We start from the raw sequence: 27693 nt of genomic DNA on the forward strand, positions 1-27693 counted from the left end.
TCGCCCAGTACGGCAATTAGATTTTGGGTGGTGGTGGGGGAATTAGATTTTGCTAATATTAAAAGCAAGACTACTTCCTTCCTATCTTCCATTTGTACATACAATCACAAGTTGACTACGTATATATGATACTATTTACACCACAGTAAATATTTGACCACTTTGCAGACAGAATATGGAAAACAGATATGGTCTACATAAAATACAGACTTTCTAGAATGCTTTTTAGAACTAGAAATAAATTTACCCATTCTCTTCCCATCCCTCTAATAAAAAGGTTCAAAGCCTAATAACTTTAGTTTAATAACTAGATATAAAATGAAAACAGATAAATCTAAAAATACAGTTGCTATGGAAAGGGAAAACAAAAAAAGTGCTGAAAGAATCTAGGCAATTAAACAACAAGTATTTCACTTCATTGGAATTTAATGATGGGGAAAATGTACCTGCAGTATCTTGTGCTGTCACATCTGCTCCGTGGGTAACCATGGCCCTGAGGCACTCCACATGCCCTCTTGATGCAGCCAGGTGGAAACTGAAGAAGAAAGCACCAAGATCTTGGTTAGTTATAGGTTTCACAGAAAAAAACATCATCCTCTTCCCCACAAGACCTGCTCTTCTTCCTAACCTCCCCAAAACTACTGACAGGAGGAAAACAACATGGTTCCTGCCCTTGGGAAGTGACAATGACAACGACGATGATGGCAACGATGGTAGCAGCATGGTGGTGGTAGCTGTTGTTGCTGCTGCTACTTTTTTTTTTTTTAAACTTTTCTGTGGGGGGCAATGAGGGTTAAGTGACTTGCCCAGGGTCACACAGTTAGTGTCAAGTGTCTGAGGTTGGATTTGAACTCAGGTCGTCCTGAATCCAGGGCCACTGCTTTATCCACTACACCATCTAGCTGCCCCCCCATGCTGCTGCTGCTGCTGCTGCTGCTGCCGCCACCACCACCACCACCACCACTATTCCTACCCCTACTCCTACTGCTACTACTGCTGAGGTTGCTGCTGCAACTGCTACTGCTACTACTACTACTAGCTAATATTTACATAACACTTCAAAGTTTGCCAAACACTTTCACAAATATTCAATTTTATCCATATAACAACCCTGGGTGATAGCTGCTATTATTGTCTTTATTTTCAGATGAACAAACTGAGACAGACAACTATAAAGTGACTTGCCTAGGGTAAACCCAGCTACCAAGTGTCTGAGGTCCAGATTCCAGGTCCACCATCCTATTCCTTGTGCCATCTAGCTGCCTCTAAATGTATAATTCTAATGCAAGTTAATTTTATTTATTTTTATTTTTTTAGTGAGGCAATTGGGGTTAAGTGACTTGCCCAGGGTCACACAGCTAGTAAGTGTTAAGTGTCTGAGACCAGATTTGAACTCAGGTCCTCCTGACTCCAGGGCCGGTGCTCTATCCACTGTGCCACCTAGCTGCCCCTACAAGTTAATTTTAAAAGATACTTCATATTTAGTCTGAGGTGATATTTAAATTCTGATCTCCCAACTGTAAGTCCAACAGTATTTGCTAAGTCATGCTGCTACCGAATTCCTTTGCCCTGCAAAACTAGAAGACTCACCAGAGGCAGGGATAGGGCACAGTGGCTACAGAACGCTCCAGGGCCAAATCCACAGTTATGTCTCAGCCGTCCTGACAATTCCTAGTTGAACACCATGGCAAAGACCTCAAGGGTAAAAGGAAAGAGAGTAGGAGGAAAAAGCAGCTAGCGCTTTCCCTTCCAAACTGCCCTTCATTCTGATTTCTCTGACAGTCATCCCTATTCCTCACTTGGCTCTAAAGGTGCCAAAGACCTTTCCCAATCAACATTTTGTCAAGCTGCCATCAAAACCACTGGAAGGATCCTAAGCATATGGTTAAGCTTCTGGATACATGAGGCACAATCCCATTCCTCTCCAGGTCTACAAGACAAACCCCCACTTTGGACTGGTCATTAAAGGGAGGCTAAAACAATTATCTTAGCAAACAAGCGAACAAAAAATGTGGCTGTTGAGCAGACAGAAAAGATGAGATTTAGCAACTAAGTGGATGCAGAGTGTGAGTGAACAGGAGGGAGTGGAGGTTCCTGAGGTTGAGGACCTCAGTGACTAAAGAATGATAGTGTCCTAGACAGAAACAGGCAGTTTGGAAGAAGGGTGGGTTTAAGGGAAAAGATACTATAATGAGGTTTCAACTGCATTAAAACTTGATTATCCAGCGACACTCACCCTTTGTCTACAGAAGGAAAGGAGGCTGCTAGTCTAGATCCCAGAGACCACTGAGGCGGGTCGAGAGACCTGAGGGTGAGGGAGTGATTTTTCCAACAGCACACAAGTATCTGCTGCTTCTGGTGCCCAGGTTGGTATCAGGTAATAATTATCCCAGGGCACTGATGCCTGGTGAAGGGGAGAGGTTTGGAGCTTTCTGCACAGCCACAGGAAGTCAGCTTCTGGGAGAAGGTAGCATGGAGAGTCTTGAATGATAAAGGAAGAAGATAGTAGCAGGATTATGTTGGAGAGAAGCCCCATAATGGATGAATACACAGCCATTGGGGTAATGTCATGGCCCTAAATCCAAACAGATTTTTTTATTAAAACAAATACATGTCACTAGTCACAAGGAGAACTAAGTATGTGGATGGATCCATGTTGTTGCTGTTTGTCCTTCATTTTCAAAGAGGACCAGTGACATTACGGGTGATATCTTGACTTCAGCATGGATTGGATTTAAGTGAGGCATCCATAGTCATCGATGTACAAAAGTGAAGATGACTGGCGATGGCCCAGGATGCAGTAGATGACCTTGCTGAATTTGATGCCTGATGGCGCCTACTTCAGTCATCTTCATAACGGTTGGAACGAGTTCTTCTCATCTACCCATTCCACCCAGTCAAGTCTTCAAATGCTTGAGTAGACATCCCTCTAACTCACTGACGGCTGTCAATTACCCTCAACATCTGCCAAGACGGTTTACTGGGTGTGACCACTGTGCATGCTACAGCTTCTTGGAGCCACAGGTGAGAGTTGAGTGTATCAGTGAGACACCAAAGGTGGATGAACAGCCCTAAAAAGGGCTCAGCTAGGTGGCTCAGTGGATAAAGCACCGGCCCTGGATTCAGGAGGACCTGAGTTCAAATCTGGCCTCAAACACTTGACACTTACTAGCTGTGTGACCCTGGGCAAGTCACCTAACCCTCACTGCCCCACAAAATTTAAAAAAAAAAAGGGTCTCAGCAAGCCCTCCCTCCTGAACACCCCATGGATCTATGTACATTTATAGCCAGTCTTGGAAAAGAAGCCCAACATTCATATGAAGGAAAACATTTAGCATGCCCACATATGCGCACGCAGACACACACACACACACACACACACACACACACAGAGGCATAAATGTGTGTGTACAGTACCATTTACAATGTTTATTTCACAGGACTGGTTTCTAGGACACATCCCACAACTGGCAGGAAGTTATAAACATACTTCTTTCCCTAAGTACCAGTTGCTCCAAAACAGAAGGGTGAATCCATTGCCAAGGTAGACAAAATTTTACGAGACATTAAGATGCATCCTTTTAACAACTCAGATTGTAATGTTTCGGGCTTCCTTTTGCTTCCATTAAAGAAAAAGCATAGGTAAACTTGCAAACACTCTTCTCTATGTCCCATCTCCATATTTCTCCCCATGAGCAAAAGCAGGGAAACATTAACCTATTTTCTATAGTTCTGAAACAAGACTCATCTACTCCAGAGAGGATTCTTCATAAATACTCCATGCACACAGTACCTCCTGTCTGTCTGTCTGTTTCTGCTTAGAATGGCTTCCTTCTTCGTTCCTTCTACCTTCTCAAGTCCTACCCAGTCTGATGTCCTACCTCCATGAAACATTCTGCAACTATTCAAGGCCGTCAGAGACCTCCCTATTCTCTGAAATCCTGCTGTATTTATAGTCTGCCAAGTACAATACCGTGCCTCCTAATTTCTTCACATATTTTAGTTCAAGTTTCCAAACTAAAGTGTAAAAACCTTATTTGAGAACAGGTGTACTTCTCCAGCTTCTGCAGAGCTGGGCACATATTAGCAATTGATTACTCTTGGATTCATCTTTGAGCACTAAAATCTCATACCAAAGAATAGCTTCCAACAGAAGTTGATGATAACTAGTCAAGGATCAACCTTCTTAGTCTGAAATAGGCACTTCTTTACCTTACCTGTCAAGCTAAATGTGAAGGGGCTAAGCATGGGGGAGTGTCTGTTCTCAACTAATATGGCACATGCACGACTGCTAGAAGCAATGTCACAAAATGAATGGGGTACCAGACTCAAAGTCAGGAAGACTTGGGTTCAAATCCTGCCTCAGATAGTTGCTAGTTGTGTGACCCTGGACAAGTCATTTACCCTCTTTAGGCATCTGTTTATTTATTTGTATTTCACTAAAAGAATGTGGCTAATAGCCACAAAAAAATCTAAGCTAGTAGTCCATCAGCTTGTATTTTAAATGAGAATTTGTAAATAAGCAAGCATTACCAGCAGAAACAGGTTATTCTATCACACTAGATACTAAATCTTCAATAGGAGCCGTACTTTTCATCCATTGGCATATCCAACTCTCATAGAACTGGACTCCAAGATGAATTTCATTACTGACCTCCTCACTGGAAGTATGTTCAGTATTTACAACTTCAAATGTGTCTATACTCCAAAAGTCATGAAATTTCACTTGTGTGGGTAATATCCCCTTGAGAGATGAAGATCACAATCTCTCATATACGAATAGGCAGTTTTGTGAGTTATGGCAGCCAAAACAACTTCAAAGAATTTTCAAAGTCATGTTTTTCTGAAGAGTGAATCAGAATCCATTTACTGAGATAAAATTGGTTAGTATGTTCACACATACACACATACATCTATATCTATATCAATATCTTTCCCATCTTTCCCCTTCTGTCTACTCACACAATTTCATTCAGGCAAAGGGATAGAAAGAAATGAGATTCTTGCCATTCCCCTCACTGCCCCATCCTCTATTGCTTTGGCACTAATATGGATGAACAAGCTGTATTTGTGTCATCCTTAATTTTCTGAGGTTTTTATTAGAGATAGATTTGTCATTATTCATATGTTTTGGTTAACTAGATTAAACAATGAATAAAAAAGGAATTATCTTATTTCTTTGTTAATAGTATCAGTGTATGGTCTACAGGACTCTTCTCATATAGTAGATACTCAATAAATAATCAATCAAAAAGTATTATTGAGCACCAGGCACTATTCCTGCATGGCAGAGTTACAAAGAAAGGTAAAATTAGCCCCTGCCCTCAAGAAGCTCACATTCTAATCAGGTGTTAACTGAGATGTGGAATAAAAGGTCAGTGAGTGGAGAAAATATATTCCATGTCTGTTTATTTCATATCTTTCTTTTGGACTAACATTTTCCACTATAAGAAAGCTGATAGCTATCATTAACACCAGTGATTTGTAAAATTAAACACAATTCCAAATAGCATCATAAAAGAGGTTAAAGGTAGAAGTGTGGCAAGTCTTCCAAACAATGAGAAACATACACAGAATCCTATAAATGTGTTAAAAGAGAAGGAATTTCTCAGGATTCTGGGAAAGCCATTTAATAGAGAAAAATCAGAAGCGATTATGTCTGTATCAGTCAAGAAAGAAAAAGTGTTAATAAAAGATAAATATCCAATAAACTCAAAGACATAAAGTTGAACTCTGTCTAAGGACATTTGAATTAAAATAAGATGTAGGTTTAAATCTTGGGCCTGCTACAGCCTGTGCAATATTGGGCAAATCACTTTGCCATTCCTGGTCTCAGTTTTCTTGTAATTTTTTTTTAAGAGAGGGGATTGTACTAAATGATTTCTAAAGCCCCTCCAAATTCTAAGTTTATGATCCATAAAGTTATTTGGCATTAGTTATTTACAAAGCTTATAGGTGAGCTGTCAATATTCTGACAGCTTTCATTAGAATGATAACACACAAGCGTGGTTTGGCATAATCAATGTCATTAGAATTGACCTTCAAATTGTAAACCAGAATGGTGCCAATTTTTAACAATATACTCACGTGAAAAATTGGCTGTGTTCATGGAGAAACACAACTGGGCAGTGAGAAAACCTGGATGTGCAAGTGACAGAAGATAAGAGTATCCAGTTTTCCTATCCATAAGAATCATTCCTGATAAGGAGTTGTGATTTTAATCACATCAAAGATCACAAAAATGCACACTGAAACAACTCTGTGGCACAACTTTATACACAGCAGATTGACCAAAAATATCTAAAAGGGACTGAAATCAATGCTGGTGGATTATAAAGACAGAAGTTAATACACTGCTAGTGGAATTACAAGTTGGGACCTTCTTTGGATATCAATCTGGCATGACATAACTAGAGTCACAAAAACAATAACATACAATTTTATTTCAATAATTCCTAGAAATGTACTGTAAGAGCATAAAAAAAAATTTTTAATTAACTATTCAAAGACAGATTGGTATGTACTTTTGAACAGTTGTCTTTTGTATGTATAGTTAGTTGTTGTTTATTGAGTGTTGTTTGACCTTTTATGACCACATTTAGGGTTTTCTTGGCAAAGAAACTGGAGTGTTCTGCTATTTACTTCTCCAGTTCATTTTACAGATGAGGAAAGTGAAGAAAATAGGGTTAAGTTATTTGTCCAAGGTCATATGGCTGGTAAATGTCTGAGGCCAGATTTGAACTCCCAGCATTCTATCTACTGGGCCACTTTAGCTACCCATGTTTATGGTTCTTTTGATCTGTAACTCCCCTTTATTGTACTGCATAAGTCCCCACAGATTTCCTCATATTCCATACTTGTATCATCTTAAATGGCACAGTCCATTACATTTACCAGCTGTTGCCCAATTAAGCTGTTTCCATTTCTTTGAAATTACAAATAGTGCCTTTTGGTTGCTCTGTGATGACCAAAATGTCTGTTCAAAGATATAATGCCTAGGGTCAGACGCACACCTTTGAATGCATATATGCATACTCTTTTTTTTTTTGTGGGGCAATTGGGGTTAAGTGACTTGCCCAGGGTCACACAGCTAGTAAGTGTCAAGTGTCTGAGGCCGGATTTGAACTCAGTTCCCCCTGAATCCAGGGCCGCTGCTATGCATACACTCTTGTTGCCAAAATCCAAGTTCAGAGCCTCATTGCCTACTGTCATATATTGGCCTCCTAGTTAGTCTTTGAACATGTGTGCATATGCAACGTATCTGAATACACACACACACATATGAACAGTTAGCTTATTTGGTAAACAAAAGCATTCAGAAGCAGTGATGTTTGCCATTTCAAAGAAAGGGAAACAACCTAAATGTGTAACAATTGGTAAAGGACTGAATCTATAGCAGCATATCAATTTACAGGACCATTATCAAGCAATTTAAAATGATAAATACATGGATTATGAAATAATGTGTGAATCTATGTGAAGTAAAAAAGCAGAATCAAAAGAAGAAATGAAAAATGCACATACCCATTGAGATAAATGGAGAAAACAAAGGGTAAATAAAGAAAATAACTATTATATATGTACATATTTTAATAGAATGTGAATATAATGTAAGGTATGTATACAGTCAATATATGGTTAATGTTAAGTATATAATTATCTTAAAATATATCATATGAAAAGGAATTATACTAAGGAATCAGTAATTTGGAGAATTTGGTTACATGTATATGAGACATAGGAAAAGCTGCTCATTCTTCTTGTCTGTTAGAATATGGAGGTTTCTAATGCAATAATGGCTAACATTTATATAGCACTTACTCTGTATCTGGCACTCTGCTAAGTGTTTTGCCTAGCCAATGATTCATTTATTTCAGGCAATATTTAATGAAGAGATTTGGACAGTCTCTTGGAGTTTGTTTTTGTAATGGAATCTGACCTGTGACTAGGGACAGAAAGGATTACCAATTAAAATATCACAAACAAGACTGAGGGATGGAGAGAGAGAGCAAAGCAGTGCCTAGAAAACACAGTTCCTCCTAAACTTTCTGCCTTGCCTGAATGTAAATACTGATTTAAATGAACTGTCATCTCTTCAATCCACAAAAAAACCAAAGTACCAAATTTTACTTTATAGGCATACTGTTAGAAAGAATGCAGTATCGGGGCAGCTAGGTGGCGCAGTGGATAGAGCACCGGCCTGGGAGTCAGGAGTCCCTGAGTTCAAATCCGGCCTCAGACACTTAATACTTACTAGCTGTGTGACCCTGGGCAAGTCACTTAACCCCAATTGCCGAAAGAAAGAAAGAAAGAAAGAAAGAAAGAAAGAAAGAAAGAAAGAAAGAAAGAAAGAAAGAAAGAAAGAAAGAAAGAAAGAAAGAAAGAAAGAAAGAAAGAAAGAAAGAAAGAAAGAAAGAAAGAAAGAAAGAAAGAAAGAAAGAAAGAAAGAAAGAAAGAAAGAAAGAATGCAGTATCAGGATATCTGTAACGTTTGCAGGCCTCCTTTAAATATAAATTAACATCAGGGAACTGCCCCACCCCCAGTGTTTTTAAAACAAAAACCAAATAGATGTATTGTCTCCTTTGGCTTCTTTGATGCCACTGTTGCAAGATTCTCTTTGACAGCCTGAACACAGGAACTCTGGCTAATATGACATGTCTTTAAATTGTACCACCTGAATGTTTCCAGGTCCTTTAATGGCAGACATTGCCCTCCCCCCCACCACCTCAACACCCCGTACTTTGCGCAGAAGTTATTTCCACAACGAACTTGAATTTTGCTTCTATGCTCTATTCATGTCATATAAATAGGAGTTGTTATTGTCATTAGTGACTTGCCTAGCTAGTAAGTGTCTGGGGCCAGATTTGAACTTGGGTCTTCCTGACTCCAGGCCTAGTTTGAATATTGGTCTAAAGAGTTTGTATTTTATTCAATAGACAGTGGAAAGTCATTATAAGTTTTGAACAAGGGCACAACATGATGAGACATGATCATAAGAGTACACAGTCATTTTGGCAGCTTTGTGGAGGCTGGATTGGCTGAAGGCCATTAGACTAACTAGGAGGCCAATATATGACAGTAGGCAAACTTGGATTTTGGCAACAAGAGTGGAAAGAAGGGAATGAAATGCAAGAGATGTTATGGATATAGAGATGAGGAATCTTAGAAGTCATATAATCCAACTCCTTCATGTTAATGAGAAAACTAAAACTGAGAAAAGGTAAGTGATTAGCCCAAGGTCAGAAAGATATCAAGCAGCAGAGCTGGGATTCAAACTCAAATCCTGTGGCTTCCAATGCAACAATCTTTCAATTATACCTGCTTTACTAAGCCTAGGTGACTGCAAGATTGGTAGTACTCTTAAAAGAAAAATTCTTTGTTTGGGCTTTTGCCCTGATAAAGAAGGCAAAAATCAGGAAAAAGAGAACGAAAAGAGTTTACTAAGGTACATCAAGGTAGCAGCACGGTGATGAGCCGATCACTGGAGATCAGTAATGGTTTCAAGATGGAGCCGGCTTTTATTGATAACTTTTATAAGAAGATAAAGACAATTGAGATTGGTTCGACATCAGCAAAAAATGCCATGGCAGGGGCAGCTAGGTGGCACAGTAGATAGAGCACTGGCCCTGGAGTCAGGAGGACCTGAGTTCAAATCTGGCCTCAGACACAACACTTACTAGCTGTGTGACCTAGGACAAGTCACTTAACCCCAACTGCCTCACCAAAAACCAAAAAACCACAAAAAAAACCCAAAACACAAAATGCCATTGCATCTCAGTTCCTCCCCAAGGTAGCAAATATGTAACAATTTCCAGGTACAAACAGGTTCAGGGGATTACTTACTATGTGAACACTATCAGTTAATACAAAGCTGAGAACTAGCAGACTCCTAGAGGCAGCTAAGTGGTGCAGTGAATAGAGTGGACTAAGGAAAACCCATCCTTCTGAGTTCAAATCTGGCCTCGGACATTAGCCATGTGACTCTAGGCAGGTAACTTAACCCTATTTACTTCAGTTTCCTCATTTGTAAAATCAGCTGGAGAAGGAAATGGCACACCTCTCTAGTATCTTTGCCAAGAAAACTAAATGGGGTCATGAAGAATCAGTCAGACATGACTGAAAGGATTGATTAACAAGGGTGACTCTTCCCCCCCAATACTGAGTGACAAGTAGGTCTGGGAACAACAGGTCACTGAGTGAGCCAGTCAATAGAACCATTAAAAAATGAGGAAATCAAATGGAGGGGTAGGAATTTTGGGGGGAGGATGGAGGATTATTAGTTCAATTTACAACATTTAAATTTGAGGTGCTGGAGTGAAATCAAGATGGAGACAACTAGCAGTCAACTGGAAGTTCAGAACTGGCGCCCAGTGGACAGGTCAAGGCCAGAGATGGAGATTTGGGAATTATCTGCACAATGCTGCTAACTGGAAGAGTGGCCGAGAACTGAAGCCAGAAGACCTTCAGGGAGAAATTCCTAACGTGAACATTAATAGTATATTTTATATAGGCTTTTTGATGGTTTTCATTTGTCAATAGGTCAAGAACTCAATGAAGGTGACATCTCTTCCAGTCACAGGGATGTTCCTGGGGCAGCTAAGGGGCCTCTAAGTTCTGATGTGGGTGCAATGGTGACTGAGCTCTGAAGGCATAACCAACCAGGGATTACCAACAGTGGAAAATACCTCCAGCTCCCCCAAAGCCTTTTGTTTTGTAGTTGATTTTCAAAGCAAAAGCCCCCAAAGTCAATTAAATACAATTTCATAGAAATATTCCAAGAGAAAAAAAACCAGTCACAGTCTGTTTTGGATTTAATTGTTATACAGAGTATTTAGCTTTATACTTACAAAAACTCAGCTGGAGCTCCTCAAGAGAACCACAGTTAAAAAACCCAAACAGAACAGCTTGCAGATTTACATAAAACTACTTTGATCCCTTTGCCCCTTTAATGATATTTGGAATTTCCGTGCTGTGACCGGGTCCCTTAAGCAGTTCCCAAGGTTTCCTCTTGGTGATTTCCCATAAAATATGTCATTCTATCGATTGAACTAGGCCAAAGCAAGAGAATGAAGCGCAGGCTGAGCATGAGGGGGCTGCAGCAGGTGGGGTTTTAGCAATACCTTCTCCCTCCCCAGTGAGGCTTCCCCCCACCCCCAATTAAATAGAAAGTAAGAAGTTTCTGGAAAATTGCAAACACTCCCGAATGGCCATAAGCACTTCTAGAGCTCTCGAATCTGAGGGAATGCAATTCAAGTGTCAAACAAACAGGACCTGCAGGAGAGATTTCATTTCCTACAAACCACTTCCCTACAAGCTGCGCAAACTTTCCCTAAACAAACACCTCAGCACAATGTGGGAGAGTTTCTACAGTCCTAGACCCTTAAAGGGATTTGAACTTTGACCATGCAGGAGCCTAAGAGTTAGAGTCTAAGCAATTTCCTTTTACCTTTCATACAATAACTCATTCTTGTTTCCTGATGACTATATTCAAACAGACCTGGGGGAGGGGGACCCTAGCTTCCTTTTACAAAAAGCTCAGTCTTTCAGAACATTTTCATTCACACCAAATTCTTCCAGGGTAGCTCATCCACTCCCTTTTCTCAGGTAAGCACTGATATAGAACGGGATGTGACCTCCTTCGTTTTAGAGGTTAGGTGACTAGCCCAAGGTCACACAAGTAATAAATGTCAGAGGCAGGTTTTGACCCCCCAATCCTCTGACTCCAGAACCAAGTGCACTTTCCTTTAGTAATTAATACCTTTCTGTCCACCCTGAGACAGTCACAGAATCTAGGTTGGACAAGACCTCAGAGATCAATGCAGCAAAAGTCCCTCTTTATAACAAACTATGTACTTTGCAGGTTTACAAAGCAATTGTCTTGGGATGAGCCCTGAAGGATTAAAAACATTTGAATTGGGGTTACCACCCATGGAAAAGGGAGGCAGGCTTGTTCAGTTGAAAGAATGTTTAATGTGGATTCATGGGACCAGACTTTGAATTCCAACTCTGCCATTTTTTACTCCTATTCATGTGAACTTGGGCTAGTCACTGAACCTCTTGGTTACTCCTCAGTCACTTCGCCTATAAAATGAAGTGGTTAAACTATATGTGCTTTAAGGTCCTGTCTAGCTCCATATCTATGATTCCATTTATAATGGTAGCACCTAAATGGGAGGGGGAGGGGAAGGGTCAACTGAGATGACAGTTTTGTTTAGTCATTTCAGCTGTGTCTGATTCTTTGTGGAGTTTTCTTGGCAAAGATTTTACAGTGGTTCACCATTTCCTTCTCCAGCTCATTTTACAGATTAGGAAACTGAGACAACTGGGTTAAGTGACTTGCCTAGGGTCATACAGCTAGTAAGTGTTTCAGGCTGTATTTGAACTCAGCAAGATGAGTCTTTCTGACTGCAGGCCCAGTGCTCTATCCAATGAGCCATCTAGCTGCCTTATATGTGACTACCTAGGCAACATTTAGACCCTGAGATTCCCACCTCTTTGGCTAGAGGTGTTTTTTCACATTCTATTTTTCAAGACAGACATTGGCCCTTATAAGAAATTTTGAAAAGGGCCCAACTCCCAATTCAAATTCTGATCTAATTACCTAAAGATATTAAGTTTAATAGTTTCTAGCTATCAAAGGCCTTGGAAAACTAAATTCTGTTCTGCAGTTCAGTATATGGCATTGTAACAGACACATCACAGAATAGAGCTGGCTCAGGGACAAATCCCCTAGAGGCACCAAAGTGCTGCCCTGGATGGCACATGACAAGCTGCTGTCAATGTTTTTCCAAAGCAGCAGTAGCAGCAACTTTAATCTCTACACCTATTGGAAACCAATCTGGTGGAAAACTGGGAGACAGAAACATTTGTTAGCTTTCCAATCTGAGACACTGCTGCTAAGGGAACCTGACATTTATAATAAACGATGACTTTTTTTTTTTTTGAAAAGAGGATTAGGGGCCCTAAAAGCACCAGCAAAGGGATTAATTCAAAGTGATTCATCTTGATAGAGTGATAGGGTCAGCATCTCCTTGTGGGTCAATAACTGGTTCAGGGAACTTGTAGGATTACAGGATGCAGGGCTAGAAAAGGCCTTAGGCCTTAGAATCTAGCACCTGCTCATTTCCTCTCTCTTTTGCTTAGGTTTATAAATGTGGGCAATAGTATTTATTAATCAGACCCATAAACCAGCATGCCACAGTATTCTCCTGTTGCTCTTCACAATCGGTGCTGTTCAGATTTGTCCTTGGAATTCGAGACATGGAGATCCATTACATACTTCAGTTATTAAACCCTTGGATGGAGTCTGAACACTTTGACTCTACACTGAATTCTGACCCTTAACAAACAATGCTTAAATGAGACACAAGAGTAATGGATAAATACTATCTTACTCAAATAGGCAAATGGATCTGTGATTTCATTGACTGAAAAATTCTCTCCAATGATGCAGATTGCAAACTCTCCATACCTGTCTACCCAATCTGCTGGGGGCCCTTCTTCAGTTCCCTGTAACCATCATGTTAATCAAACATAGGATGCACTTCCCATCCCCACCCCCTCCTGTATCAAACCTGAGTGTTCTCTGAAAGGCAGCCTGGCAAAGGGGCTTGAGCTCTGAACCTAGAGTCAGAAAGGCCTATGTTTGAATTCCTCAGATGCTTACTAGATAGCCATGTGACTCTGGATAAGTCACTTCCCTTCCCTGGTCCTCAGCTTTTTCATCTTTAAAATGAGGATATTTGCACGTATAGCACAGGTTTGCTGAAGGGATCAAAGTAGATAATTAATATATGGAAAGATTTTTGTAAAACCTCAAAGTTTTGGTTTAATGTGAATAACAATTATTACTAGAAGTAGTGTGATTATATCAGTGGCACTGCCACATTGAAAGAAAAGATTATTGCAGATGAACTTTGAGGAGTAGCAAAGGTTCTTGACTTCTTGTATCATGGACCCTTTCTCAGATGGATCCCTTCTCAGAGTATTGTTTTGATATGAATAAAATAAAATCCAGAGGATTACAAAGGAAACCAAGTATGTTAAAATACAGTTATTGAGGGGCAGCTAGGTGGCACAGTGGATAGAGCACTGGCCCTGGAGTCAGGAGTACCTGAGTTCAAATATGGCCTCAGACACTTAACACTTACTAGTTGTGTGACCCTCGGCAAGTCACTTAACCCCAATTGCCTCACTAAAAAAAATAAAAATAATAAAAAATACAGTTATTGGGGCAGCTAGGTGGTACAGTGGATAGAGCACCAGCCCTGGATTCAGGAAGACCTGAGTTCAAATCCGGCCACAGAAACATAACACTTACTAGCTGTGTGACCCTAGGCAAGTCACTTAACCCCAACTGCCTCACCCAAACAAACAAAATACAGTTATCAAAAATATGCATATGTTTGTCTGTCTGTCTGTCTGTCTATCCATCCATCTATCCATTAACTACCTACTTACCTACGTTCACAGACACTGGGTTAAGAACTCTTGCTATAGAAGAACCATCAGATACTCTAGCTTAGAGGAATCCTTTTTTTTTTTTAACTGTCTTTGTGTTGTCTTTCTCTATGGTGACCCTCAAACCTCTGTATCTCAGTTGGACCTGGAGAGATGCTTCCTTCCCACAGACTTGCTATAATTTTAATTCTGGTATACTTGATCAACTGCCATTGTCAAATTGGTGGTGGATGCCCATGCTGCCTTTAAAAAGCAGTGGATGGGGGCAGCTAGGTGGTGCAGTGGATAGAGCACTGGCCCTGGAGTCAGGAGTACCTGAGTTCAAATCCAGCCTCAGACACTTAACACTAGCTGTGTGACCCTGGGCAAGTCACTTAACCCCAATTGCCTCACCAAAAAAAAAAAAATCCTTATCTAGATGGCACAGTGGATAGAGCACCGGCCCTGGAGTCAGGAGTACCTGAGTTCAAATCCAGCCTCAGACACTTAACACTTACTAGCTGTGTGACCCTGGGCAAGTCACTTAACCCCAGTTGCCTCAATTAAAAAAAAAAAAAGCAGTGGATGGTAGTCCTTGATATTGATGTCACCAGTTTTTGTACAGCAATAGTAATCATGGCTCTTGGGCCTGATCTTCTGAGGAGAGGACCAGATTGCTATTATGGCCTAATTTAGACTGTCCGAACTGGACGGGCCCTTAGGACACAGAATTGGAAATCCCTCACACAAGTAGAAGAGCAGGATTAAAGGATGTCATCGAATAATCATATAGCAGTTAAGCTGGTCATATGGTCAAAGTGAGGAATGACGGTCGGTGGACAAGTCAGTGCCCTTGGAAGAAATGGAAGGTCAACAGCATTTGGGGAATGTTCCTTACACTCTCCCTGTGAACTTTTTGACCAGCATGGACAAGAGTCCTATAGCAGGGCTGGCATATATGGCTTACAATCTATATCAATGGAGGGAACTCCTGAATTAACTCACAGATCTATTTGAGTTTACAATTGTGATATAATCCTTACCTTTATCAAATTATAAAGTAGGGGATGATTTATTAAATGTCATCTAGGCAGGCTAACATACTATACCTATTGGTTTCATTCTAATATGTACACCTATTCCTTTGTCGCCAATGAAATTTTTTCCCTGGTGCAGACTCTTATCATCTCATTCCTGGACTACTACAACAAACTGCTGGTTGGTCTTCCTGCTTCAAGTTTCTCCCCACTCCAATCTATCCTCTCAGCTGTCTGACCGTGTCACCTTCTTACTCAATAAAATCCAGTAGCTTCCAATTACCTCTAGGGTCAAGGATAAAATGCTCTGTTTGGTTTTTTAAAACCTTCACAATCTGGCTTTTCCAGATTTCCTACACTTTACTCCATTCTATGGACTCTATGATCCAGCCAGTAACAGTGGCCCCCTTGATGTTTTCACATATCTCCACCTCCCAATTTTGGATCTTTTCACCAAATGTCCCCCATGACCGGAATGTTCTCCTGCAAACTTTTTTCCAGTTTCCACTCACTCTCCTCTACCCCTACTGCTGGTACCTTCTGTCTGAGATTACTGCCAATTTACACTTTATATATTTTATATATCTTCATAGCTATATATAATGTTGTCTTCTCTACTAGAAGATGAGTTCCTTGGGGAAAGGGATCATGTTTTTGCCTTTCTTTGTATTCCCAGAACTTAGCGCAGTACACTGCTCTTAATAAAGTCTTATTGACTGAGTTCAGAATTCCTCATGGGTTACAGAATTCCAATCTGCTCACACTCACTATGCATCAGTCCCTTATCTTTTTTTGTCTTAATTCTTTGGGATCAGTGGGACCAAGCACATATTGCTGCCATATAGAAACACTGGGGAAAATGTTAATAATGCAAATATGTGCCTTTGCTTTAATTGAAAACTACTGTCATTGAAAAAGCTGTTCAATGTCCTCAAGGCATTCATCCAGCTCTCTTCCCTCCTGTTCAACTCTGCAGTATATCAACACCACTAGTGGCTTTTGCTGGAGAGATCAAGGAAGAAAAAGATGATAAAGCATTAATAGTTGTTATTTTTCAGGGCTGGTGACAATGTTTTCTCATTTCATTAAGTTAGGTACTCTCAACTCCTCCTTAATATGATGGGATCTTGACTAGCTATAGTCAGAATAACTTGATTAGCTGGTGGTCAGTTTCTGGAAAAAGCCTCTCTGAAATTACCTAGGTGTGTCTTTGAATGACAGTCTTTAGCTAGGTTTGATTTCAAAGCCATTTTGGGTTGGCAGGATCTACCAAGCAGAATTTACTCATATCATGTAGAGTGATGAGATCGTAAGTCTAGAGTGGGAGGGGCCATTTAGTCTGATTCTCTCATTTTACAGATGAGGAAACTGAGGCTGAAGGAAATTAAGTAGCTTGCCCAAGGTTATACAGATAATCTTCATCAGAAGTAGGATTTGAATCCATGTCCTCTGACTCCAAAGCCATTCTTTCTCACTGTCTTGACTCCTTCCTCACTGTCTCTTCAAGAACCCCGTTGGAGAAAAAAAAATCCCTTCTCTTTTCTCCAGTTTCACCAAAACTTGGACAAGAATTTTCAGTGTCATGGATGATTTTATGTTAAAGTCCTTCTCTAATAGGAAGGAAGTAGTTCTTGGAAGAAAGGTTTGAGGAAGAAAACTGGGAGAGAAAAGAAAAAACCCCAAGAGCTCCCATTTTAAAGAAAGTTATGCATGAAAAGATGTTTTGCATGACTGCACATATATAACCTATATCAAATTGCTTGTTTTCTCAATGAGGCTGAGAATGGAAGGCGGGAGGGATAGAATTTGGAACTCAAAAAAAAATTTTAAATGAATGTTAAAATTGTTTTTACATGCAATTGGGGGGGGGAATAAAATATTAAATTTATAAAAGAAGAAAGATATAGGGGCAGCTAGGTGGCACAGTGGATAGAGCACCAGCCCTGGATTCAGGAGGACCTGAGTTCAAATCCGGCCTCAGACACTTGACACTTACTAGCTGTGTGACCCTGGGCAAGTCACTTAACCCCAACTGCCTCACTAAAAAAAAAAAGAAGAAGAAGAAGAAAAGAAAAAGATATAAGAAGTCTGAATATACTAGGGGAAGATTTTGATACAATTTGTTCATATAATCCAAATGCATCAATGATAACTATTAATCAATTATTATTCATAAACATTTAAGTCAGATATAGTGTTTGCTGATATTCTAATAAGGGAATGAGACCAACAAAGATAACTAGAATATATAATATAAAGTGATAAGTACATCAGAGCATTCTAAAAAGTACTTTGTGAGGCCTACAGGTCAGAAAGGACTTGGAGGATTAATTGGCATCTGAGTTAGGGCTTTAATGGGCAAAAAGAAAGAAAGGACATTCTAGGGATAGCAGTCCAGAGTGTATCCCAGAGAACAGTGTGAGCCACATTAGGAACTACTATGGAAATAAGGTTTAAAAGGGTTGAGGGAAGTCACTATCACATAAAAGTACTCAAGTCAGTGGTATTCACATGATTTCAATCCCCTGTCCATTTCTGGGGCAAAAAATGGCTATGAACCACTTATTCCAGCCATTCGTTTTTTGCCAATACACACAAACCGATAGTCAGGCAGAAACAATCACCTTAGTGATATCCTTATTGAAAGGCAGCATTCTTTCTGAAGGGGACAGAGAGTGGTCAGGAAGACCTAGGTTCAAGTTCATTGCTGATGTATATTAGCTGTGTCGATTCTGGGCAAGTCACTTAAGCTCTCAGTGTCTCCAACCAACCCTCTAAGATGATAAATGGCAGAGTATCTAACAATCTGCTTTGTAAAGGCATTTTTTCCCTGACCAGGAGTTCTCTATATCAATGAAACCACAGGTCCAGTCCAAACAAACAAATCTAACCAGAAAAGCCCTCTGGGACAACAGATCACTTCAAAGATTTAACATCTTGCCAATCCAAATGCTTATGGTACCGCAAGAACAAGAGACATTAAGCAAAGAGTAGAACAAGACTAACTGTATCCCCAGCATTTAGCACATAATATAGGCGCTTAATAAGTTCTGACTGACTGTATAACTGTCTCGATGCTTCGCCCCTCATTCTTCACAGCCTTTCACCAAAGTGGAGTCTTTGGTGAACATGGGTGCTGTTGGGTGTTACCTAAATGGATGAAGTCTTGGTGTACTAAAACAGGAAATGCCTCCTCCAGGTCCAATTCTGTGGACTACAAACTAGTCACCTAAACAGATTTCAAAACCAGCAGCCTCTCAGTTGACAGAAAGTCAAATGCGGAAAAGTCATGTACCATAGAAATGACAAAGCTGGTGTCAGCATTTGGTAATGGTGGTCAACTGACTACCTGCCCATGATATGCCTTAGCACTCCAGGGTCCTTCTCCCCTTGTTATCTGCACATATTGGCCACTTCCTCAGCACAGCCCAACACCACTGCAGGATCAGGTTAAAGTTAATTTAGGGATCTGCATTTGGGCTGGAATTCAGCAGCTATGTAAAATGATCTTTTCAGACAGCTGGCTGGCCAGAGGTTTACCTCTAAGGCACCCCAAGGAACTGACTGGAGACCTAAATACGACCACAGTGCACAGAATATAATACACTGACACAATTCTCTGCCCAAGCAGAGTTATTATGCCAGAGGCCATAGTTACCCTTGAATTTCACAGGATTACAGACTCTGGAAGACCGGAAAACCCCTAAGATGTACTACTGCCTATAAACAGACATCCCTCCCCTCCTTCTTTGACAACCAGCTCCCCCAACTACAAATGAAAATCTTGATTTATCTTCATATACTTCTAAAATTTCTCTCAGTAATACATCCTACTATCTAAATAATACTCATTGTTGATATACACAAGTTAGCTTTAAAAACAGTTAAAAAATAAATTTAATCTACAAACCTTTCTCATTACCAGAAGGTTTGCAGCCCGGTGAGTTTCTTCAGCCAAAGCAACCCATAAAATGTGGAGAGATGTTGATCAACATTGGTGGAGGGAGTGCCCACATGAACAAAAACATGGATCTTTCAAAGTATCAAATCAATCTTTGAACTAACAAAACATTTTCCAACACCCACCCAATCCTTACTTCCTGCTATGCATTTTACTACTTTATTATGTTACCTCTAATCACTAGTCACAGGGCATAGATGACAATAATTCTATAGTGGACTGCATTTTTCCTAAGTCCTTCAGAGCTGTCTTGGATCATTTCATTGCTGAGAATAGCCAAATCATTCACAGCTGATCATCTTGCAATATTGCTGCTAATTTGTATACAGTACATCTCACTTTGCATCAGCTCATGTAAGTCTTTCCAGGTTTTTCTGCTCATCATTTCTTTGGGAGTTTTTTGGTGAGGCAATTGGGTTTAAGTGACTTGCCCAGGGTCACACAGCTAGTAAGTGTCAACTGTCTGAGGCTGGATTTGAACTTAGGTCCTCCTGAATCCAGGGCCAGTGTTCTATCCACTGCCCCACCTACCTAGCTGCCCCTGCTCATCATTTCTTACAGCCCAATTGTGTAATAGTGAAAATGTGGTTTACTTTGGAATATCATTTGCCAAAGTCTTCTAGAGGGGCAGCTAGGTGGCTCAGTGGATAAAGCACTGGCTGGCCCTGGATTCAGGAGGACCTGAGTTCAATTCCAGCCTCAGACACTTGACACTTACTAGCTGTGTGACCCTGGGCAGGTCACTTAATCCTCATTGCCCTGCAAAAAAAAAAAAAAAAAAAAGTCTTCTAGAATTCTGCTTGACGATGCTCCCTATATGTGATGATTCTTATAAAAATTTAATGTACATAGGAAAGCAAGCATATGGTACAGTAGTAGTTGGTATTTTCTCAGTTGCCTTTTTAAATATGTGTGTGTGTATCTACCTACCTATCTATCTGGACCAATATTTCCCCCTTACTTTTGGTGTCTTCCCCTCTAGAGAAAACTTGTGAAATGATCCCTCACTACTATTTCACTCCCAGCATAGATGTCTTTTATATAGACTTGCTCTAATTTAACTGCCTTTTCTATTTTTGCTCTCTTTAGTGACATTTCTAGCTCCTCCATTAGAACTTCTAAGAGTATGATGACTACCCTTGATACTGAAAAGCTGGTTAGAAAAATCTGTTCAAGTCTTTTCCATCTTTTGTTTGTTTCCTTCCTTCCACTTTAATTCTTAAATGCCCTTGAGATGAATGCTTAATTACTACTCACATTCTTCCAAAATTCTTTGCTAAGATTTTGCAAATTAGTTTATACTCCAAACCAATGCTGTCTTTGGCTGCCATCTCTTTCAGCTTGGCAAATAAGTTGTGTTTGATGACTAAGGCACCTTTGGGGTCATCTTTGGGATTCTTCTGATCTCCTTAATATGGCAATTGATTTATATTAGTTAAACTTTTGCATGAAATTATTATAGTTTGTAATTATATCCTTTCTTCCATCTATTACTCAATTTCATCATGAATGACTTGTTTGAACAGGTCAAGAATGAGTTGTTTCAACTGCAGGCCATAGCATAGTCTCCTTTTTATTTATTTATTTCTTCTAGTTTGAACTAATTTTGTTCTTTGCTCCAACAAAGCTTGTGGCCTGAAGTGTACACAGATAACTAAATCAGGAATGACTCCCACATCATTTATGAGGTGTTTGCTATTTTAAAAAATATAATCAATTTCAGTTTTTATGAAGTTACTAGAAATAACCATTCCCAGCAATGGTAAATTCTTTAATTAGCTGGCACCATACTCAAAAGTTTATCCTGGAAAAAAAAATTCACAGGAAGGTGGGTTAGCGGTACCAAACCTGGAGCTTTACTATAAAGCGGCAGTCATCAAAACTATCTGGAACTGGCTAAAAAATAGAGTGGTAGATCAATGGAACAGGCTAGGCTCAGGAAATGCAGTAGTAAATGACACTAGTAATGTAGTGTTTGATAAACCCAAAGACTCCAGCTTCTGGGATAGGAACTCAGTATTTGACAAAAACTGCTGGGAAAACTGGAAGATAGTATGGCAGAAATTAGGCATAGACCAACATCTTACACCTTATACTAAAATAAGGTCAAAATGGATACATGATTTAGACATAAGAGGTGATACCATAGGTAAATTAGGAGAGAAAGGAATAGTGTACCTATCAGATCTTTGGAAAGGAAAACAGTTTTTGACCAAACAAGAGATAGAGTATATTATAAAATGCAAAATGGATGATTTTGATTATATTAAATTAAAAAATTTTTGTACAAACAGAAGCAATGCATCCAAAATTGGAAGGGAGGCAGAAAGCTGGGAAACAATTTTTGAGGCCAGTGCTTCTGATAAAGGCCTCATCTCTAAAATATATAGGGAATTAAATCAAATTTATAAGAATCCAAGTCATTCCCCAATTGAGAAATGGTCAAAGGATATGAACAGGCAGTTTTCTGATGAAGAAACCAAAGCTATCTATTCCCATATGAAAAAATGCTCTAAATCTCTAATGATTAGAGAGATGCAAATTAAAACAACTCTGAGGTACCACCCGACACCTATCAGATTGGCTAAAATGACAAAAAAGGAAGATAATAAATGTTGGAGAGGCTGTGGGAAAATTGGAACACTAATGCATTGTTGGTGGAGCTGTGAGCTGATCCAACCATTCTGGAGAGCAATTTGGAATTATACCCAAAGGGCGATAAAGCTGTGCATACCCTTTGACCCAGCAATTCCACTTTTAGGTCTTTTGCCCAAAGAAATCATGGAAGGGGGAAAGGGACCCACATGTACAAAAATATTTATAGCTGCTCTTTACGTGGTAGCAAGGAATTGGAAGTTGAGGGGGTGCCCATCAATTGGGGAATGGCTGGACAAGTTGTGGTATATGAATACAATGGAATACTATTGTGCTGTAAGAAATGATGAGCAGGAAGAGTTCAGAGAAACCTGGAGGGTCTTGCGTGAGCTGATGATGAGTGAGATGAGCAGAACCAGAAGAACATTGTACACAGTATCATCAATATTGAGTGTTGACCTACTGTGATGGACTATATTCTTCTCACCAATGCAATGGTACAGAAGAGTTCCAGGGAACTCATGATAGAAGAGGATCTCCAAATCCAAGAAAAAAAAAAGAAAGAAAGAACTGTGGAGTATAGATGCTGAATGAACCATATTATTTCTTTTGTTTTGGGTGCTGTTGTTTTTTTTTTTTCTATTTTGAGGTTTTGCATCACTGCTCTTATTTTTTCTCTTGTAACAGGATTAATGCAGAAATAGGATTAATGTTATTATGTGTATATATATGTGTGTGTATATATCTATATCTATATGTATAGATATATAGATATAACATATATCAGATTACCTGCTGTCTAGGAGAGGGGGGAGGGAGGGGAGGGAGGGAGAAAAATCTGAAATTGTAAAGCTTGTATAAACAAAAGTTGAGAACTATCTTTACATGTAACGGAAAAAATAAAATACCTTATACATAAAAAAAAAAAAAGTTTATCCTGCATGGGAGAACCTGAATGAGCTATAGCCTTCAATAAATAGTCCAAAGTCACCTCCACACCACTCTGAGCATCTGAGTAAGACTTTAAAAATTTTTAATTAATCCAGTATTTTTCACCTTTTTTGAGTCCCTGGACCCTTTTGGCCATCTGGTAAGGTCTATGGACCCCTTCTTAGAATAACATTTTTAAACAATAATTAAACACATATAATTGCAAAGGAAACAAATCATGTTGAAATATAGTCATCACAATTTAAAAGAAAAAAAAATTCATAGATCCCAAGTTAAGGGGTACAAAGTCATGCTTTTAAATAACAGAAAAAGCAACCACAGAATGCATTATATGTGTACATATGAGTGCTGTGAAATGTAGCACAAATATTCATACTGCATTGTTTCAAACACTGAAGCTGGACCTGCTATGCTACTTAGTCTGCCTGTTCCTAAGACAAACACACACAACCTTAATTAAGTTCACATAGAAATGTGGAGGAAAATTCTATTGAAGTAATTATAAACCTCTGGGGTAAGAGGTTTCAAGGCTCTGATATCCTCCCACTTCCTCCCATCCACCATGGAAACAACACAGATGCAACAGAGTGTGGTGAAGTGGAACAGCACCAGGGTAGCCTGGAGGTAGCCCCTTTCTACACCATAGCTTCCATTCTATTTTCTTCCCTTTTGACCCAAGCCACCATACCTCCTTCCCTCTTAGGAAAAAAAAAAACAACAAAAAAACCAGCCACAACAACTTTTTAGTCTCTAGAAGAGAGCTATTCCTCCGTGGGCTTCTCCAACCGAAGAAGTGGAAAAGCCTGAGAAGCCACCCATCTGGTTATTGACCCTGGGTAAGCAGAAACAGAGTCTCTGGTGAATGTCTGGAGAGATAGCTGCTTTTGTAATCGCCACCACATTCCTGGAGTTGCTGGACCAATGGGTGGCAATGGATCTAAGAATTTCTTCCCGGAAGTTCTGTAGGAAATTTGCGACTGAAGTGCCAGGATGACAGTATATGACATACATCAGAAGGGAGGGCATTGGGGAAATTCCCACTCTCCTAGTTCCCAAGTCAAATTAACCCCAAGTAAATTACATATGAGAAACTGTGGATTAATAAAGAGTACTTGAATGTCTTCTCTCCCTTCTCCCCTCACCCCAAACCCTGCAATAAGAAAGTATATATAAATAAAGAGCTAGACTGGGAGCCAGGAAAAGCCCGGGTTCAAGTGTCTACCTTCATACACACTAGAAAATCACTTGAACTCTTAATGATTCAGGCAACTCTCTTACACTATGAGCTTCAGATAGAGGAGGTTGGCTAACTAGGAGTTCTCTTCCTTCATTGACTAAATGGATTCCACCTCATTGGCATTTTCTCTGGCTGTACTCCATAACTGGAAGGCTCACTCTCCTTCATTCTGCCTCCTGACTTCCCTGGCTTCCTTTAAGTCCCAACTAAAATGACTTCTTTTCCTGGAAGTCTTCCCTAATGCCAATTATAGTGTCTTCCCTCGTTTAATTACTTCCTATTTACCTGGTATACGGCTTGCTTTGTCTATATTTATTTGCATATTGTCTCTCTCATTAGACTGTAAGCTCCTTGGGAGGAGGGACCGTCGACTTTTGGCTCCTTTTGTATCTCCAGGGTTAAGCACAATGCCTGGCACACAGTAGGAGCTTAATAAAAGTTTATTGGTTGATGGAATCAAAGGTCCAGAGCCCTTATCCCTAGCCTCACTTCCCCCCACAAATGAACCACGTAAAGGGTACTTCTGAAAGAAATTCAGTTTTGCTAGGTACTATGAGAGAAACAAAAGTAGAATATATTTGGTACAGCAACAATCCTTAAGGAATTAAAGTGTGTAGGAGAGGCAGAATCACAAGATTGCAGATTTGGCCTGGAAGGGACTGTGGAGGTCATCTACTCAGGTCCCCTCCTTTTATAGATAATGAATCTGAGGCTCTGAGAGATTAAATAATCTGCCCAAGGTCACACAGATCCTCTGACTACAAATCCTCTGCTATTGATGCATATCTCCTTTGATAGAAGGTAATAAATCTGAGAAGGCAGGCACTGTTTCACTTTTGTCTTGGTATTCTCAGTCCCTAGCCCTATGCTTGATTCAGAGCAGGAATTTAATAAATGTCTGCTAACTGACCTTTGAGAATTGGTAAGATTTGGGTTGATGAAGAGGTAAAACAGCATTTCAGGAAAGAACAGCATGATTATAGACCCTAAGGTACTTATGTCATAGACCTTAAGAGACATTGTTGTGCTATGTTCTGAAGTAAGTTATCTAACTAGAGGAGATAACCAAAGTGGGGTATTTTTCTGGAGTTCCTTTGATTCTAGAAAGTTAGACAGCAGAGAACCTAAGTAGGAAAATGCAGACCCCAAGTAGGAAAATGACCCTCCTCTCCCTCCAAAAAAGGATTAATTCAAGATCTAGTTAAGAAAAAGGTATTTACATTTATTTCTGCTTTGTAGGTGGATAAACTGATGGGAGAGGATAGGCAAGTTGCCTGCAGCCACAGGGACACTCTTGGTGACCGCAGGCCCAAGGGCAAGACTCATCATCAGTGTGTTGGCCTCTTGGTGGTGAATTCTTTGGCCATGACAATTCAGGAAAAAAAGAAAGATGCAAAATCACCCCCTGTCTCAGGCTCCCTTCCACTCTTCAGTAATGGTAGCAGAGTGATAGTAGGTGTTAAGAATCACAAAGTGTTGCATAAACTTTTAACTTCACTTGCTCCAAATGTGAGACTCTTGTCCAGTGGACAAATAAAGTAGGAAAGATACTACTGGAAGAATTAAGTTGTATGAGTCCTGACATCCTTGCATTCTTAACTCTTCCCTAGAAGAAGCAGCTCAGGTAGGAGGCATAGTTGCAATGGTGGAAGAAAGCAAAACATTTTATTCAAATTAGAAATGTGATGCTATCTTATCACTGCAAACTCCTGGGCTCAAGCATTGGCTCCGCTATTAGGGACAGGCTGCTTTGATTGGTTATGGTTTCAGAAATGCCACTAGCAAGTTTCCAGTTCAAGTAACTTGGAATTAAACCAATTCAGCCTGCATTTTTAATAAGTGGACCCATATGAAAAATACAAGGTAGGAGCAAAAAATCTCTAAAGGTTAAGAATCAGAACCTTCTGTAAGTGTGAGACTTCATGAGCCCCAGCACAAGAAAAATGAAATTAGACTAAATACAAATGGAGAAGTGTAGACTTTCAAATACTTGCCTTTGTAACTAAGCACCCAACCGACTGGGGCTCAACAAAAAGACTTGTTCATTAACCTTTGCTTTGTATGCTATGGACAGGGAGAGCTAACTCATTCCGAACTCATGAGATGTGGGCCTTGATGACCCTCAGGGTATTGGATTGTAATAAAAGGATGGAGACAAGGACTTCACAATGGTACCTTGGGAGAAAACCCCATCACATATGGAGTCAGAGGACAGGAACTAGAAACCTGGCACTGCTAGCAACTTACCCAAGTAAGCTTGAACAAATTACATTAATTCTCAGAGTCCTCAGTTTCTTCATCTGTAAATTGAGGGGGCTGGACTAAATCATCTCTACAGTCCCTACTGGCTAGAAAACTGGGAAAGCCTGCCAACAATGCTACTTATATGCCACTTCACTTATCTACTGCTGCTGCTGGGTTTCAACTTCAGTGAACAAGATGGTCCTCCCAGGATAAACTTCTAATCTCATCACCAGGAGGCTATCTCCAGCCGCCTCCTAGGATTTGACAGCTGAAGGGTGGAATACCAAACTCCTCCCAATGCCTTCCTTTATGCAGGGCAGAATCTGGACTTTTCATCCCACTCCATTCATCATCTGCTGCTTTGCCTGGTTTCAAGATGCCTCTGAGCTGAGCTGAGCTGCTCGAGGGCAAAACCTGTTTTTCTTTTTATTAACTATATCCCCTTTGCCTTGCACAATGCTTGGCACATAATAGTTTACTAATTATACCTCTCTATCTCCAGTTAGAGAATCAAGAGGAACAGTCCAACCTTCTCCATCTAATGAATGATCTGTTTTGAGAAGTAGTAGGGTGTAGGGGAAAGACTGCTAGAATTATGATAGAAAACGGGGGTTAAAATCCTGGCCCCACAAACAAGCTGTGTGACCATAGGTAAATCACTTAAGCTTCCTGAGCCCTATTTTATTTGTAACATAAAGACAATCATTGAATTTGTACCTCAAAAGAAAGGTCTTGGTCAGCCTTAATCTCCTATATTAAGCATAGATCACCACTACCAACACCACCACCACCACCATCATCATCATCCCTATACATAATACGTAGTTAATGAATGTGCTCTCACAATGTCCAGATTTGTGAGACTGTTCATGAGTATATGTTGCTGGCCTAATATTTTATTTTGTCTCTGAATTTGGCATGATGATCATGAATACATTTTTCTTTTCTCTGATACTGATGGGGTATGTAATGCCATCTTGTGCAATTACCTGTAAAACCACTTTGGGAGAAGCCTGGTACTAGACAGGCAGGAAAAGGGTGCTAGAAGCAAGTCACCAAACCTACTATATAACCCTAAATACTCTCAGGAAAGTGTACGGGTGTACCAGACAGTCACTGTTGTTGGGGCAGACCTGACTCCAAATGTAAACAGCTATTAAAAGGGCTGAAGTCTTTCGTCTTAGTACACTGTTGTGGGTCCAGTACTTCTGTGAGTAGTGCCAAGAGC

The 27693-nt window shown here is 40.0% G+C and overlaps 1 protein-coding gene across 8 annotated transcripts in view; it reads right to left on the bottom strand.

Moving 5' to 3' along the window:
- Positions 1-27693, bottom strand: part of RAI14 (retinoic acid induced 14) — a 179680-nt gene that overhangs the window by 33900 nt on the left and 118087 nt on the right. For 7 of the 8 annotated variants that reach the window (XM_043976112.1, XM_043976111.1, XM_043976109.1 and 4 more), the window contains one exon: positions 447-535. In XM_043976112.1, the coding sequence (XP_043832047.1) occupies positions 447-535 (89 nt within the window). Of the gene's footprint in view, positions 1-446; positions 536-19387; positions 19407-27693 lie in introns of those variants that run through there. The other variant, XM_043976113.1, reaches the window with a different exon arrangement.

The sequence above is a fragment of the Dromiciops gliroides genome, chromosome 1 (genome assembly GCF_019393635.1).
Source record: "Dromiciops gliroides isolate mDroGli1 chromosome 1, mDroGli1.pri, whole genome shotgun sequence".
NCBI lineage: Eukaryota > Metazoa > Chordata > Mammalia > Microbiotheria > Microbiotheriidae > Dromiciops > Dromiciops gliroides.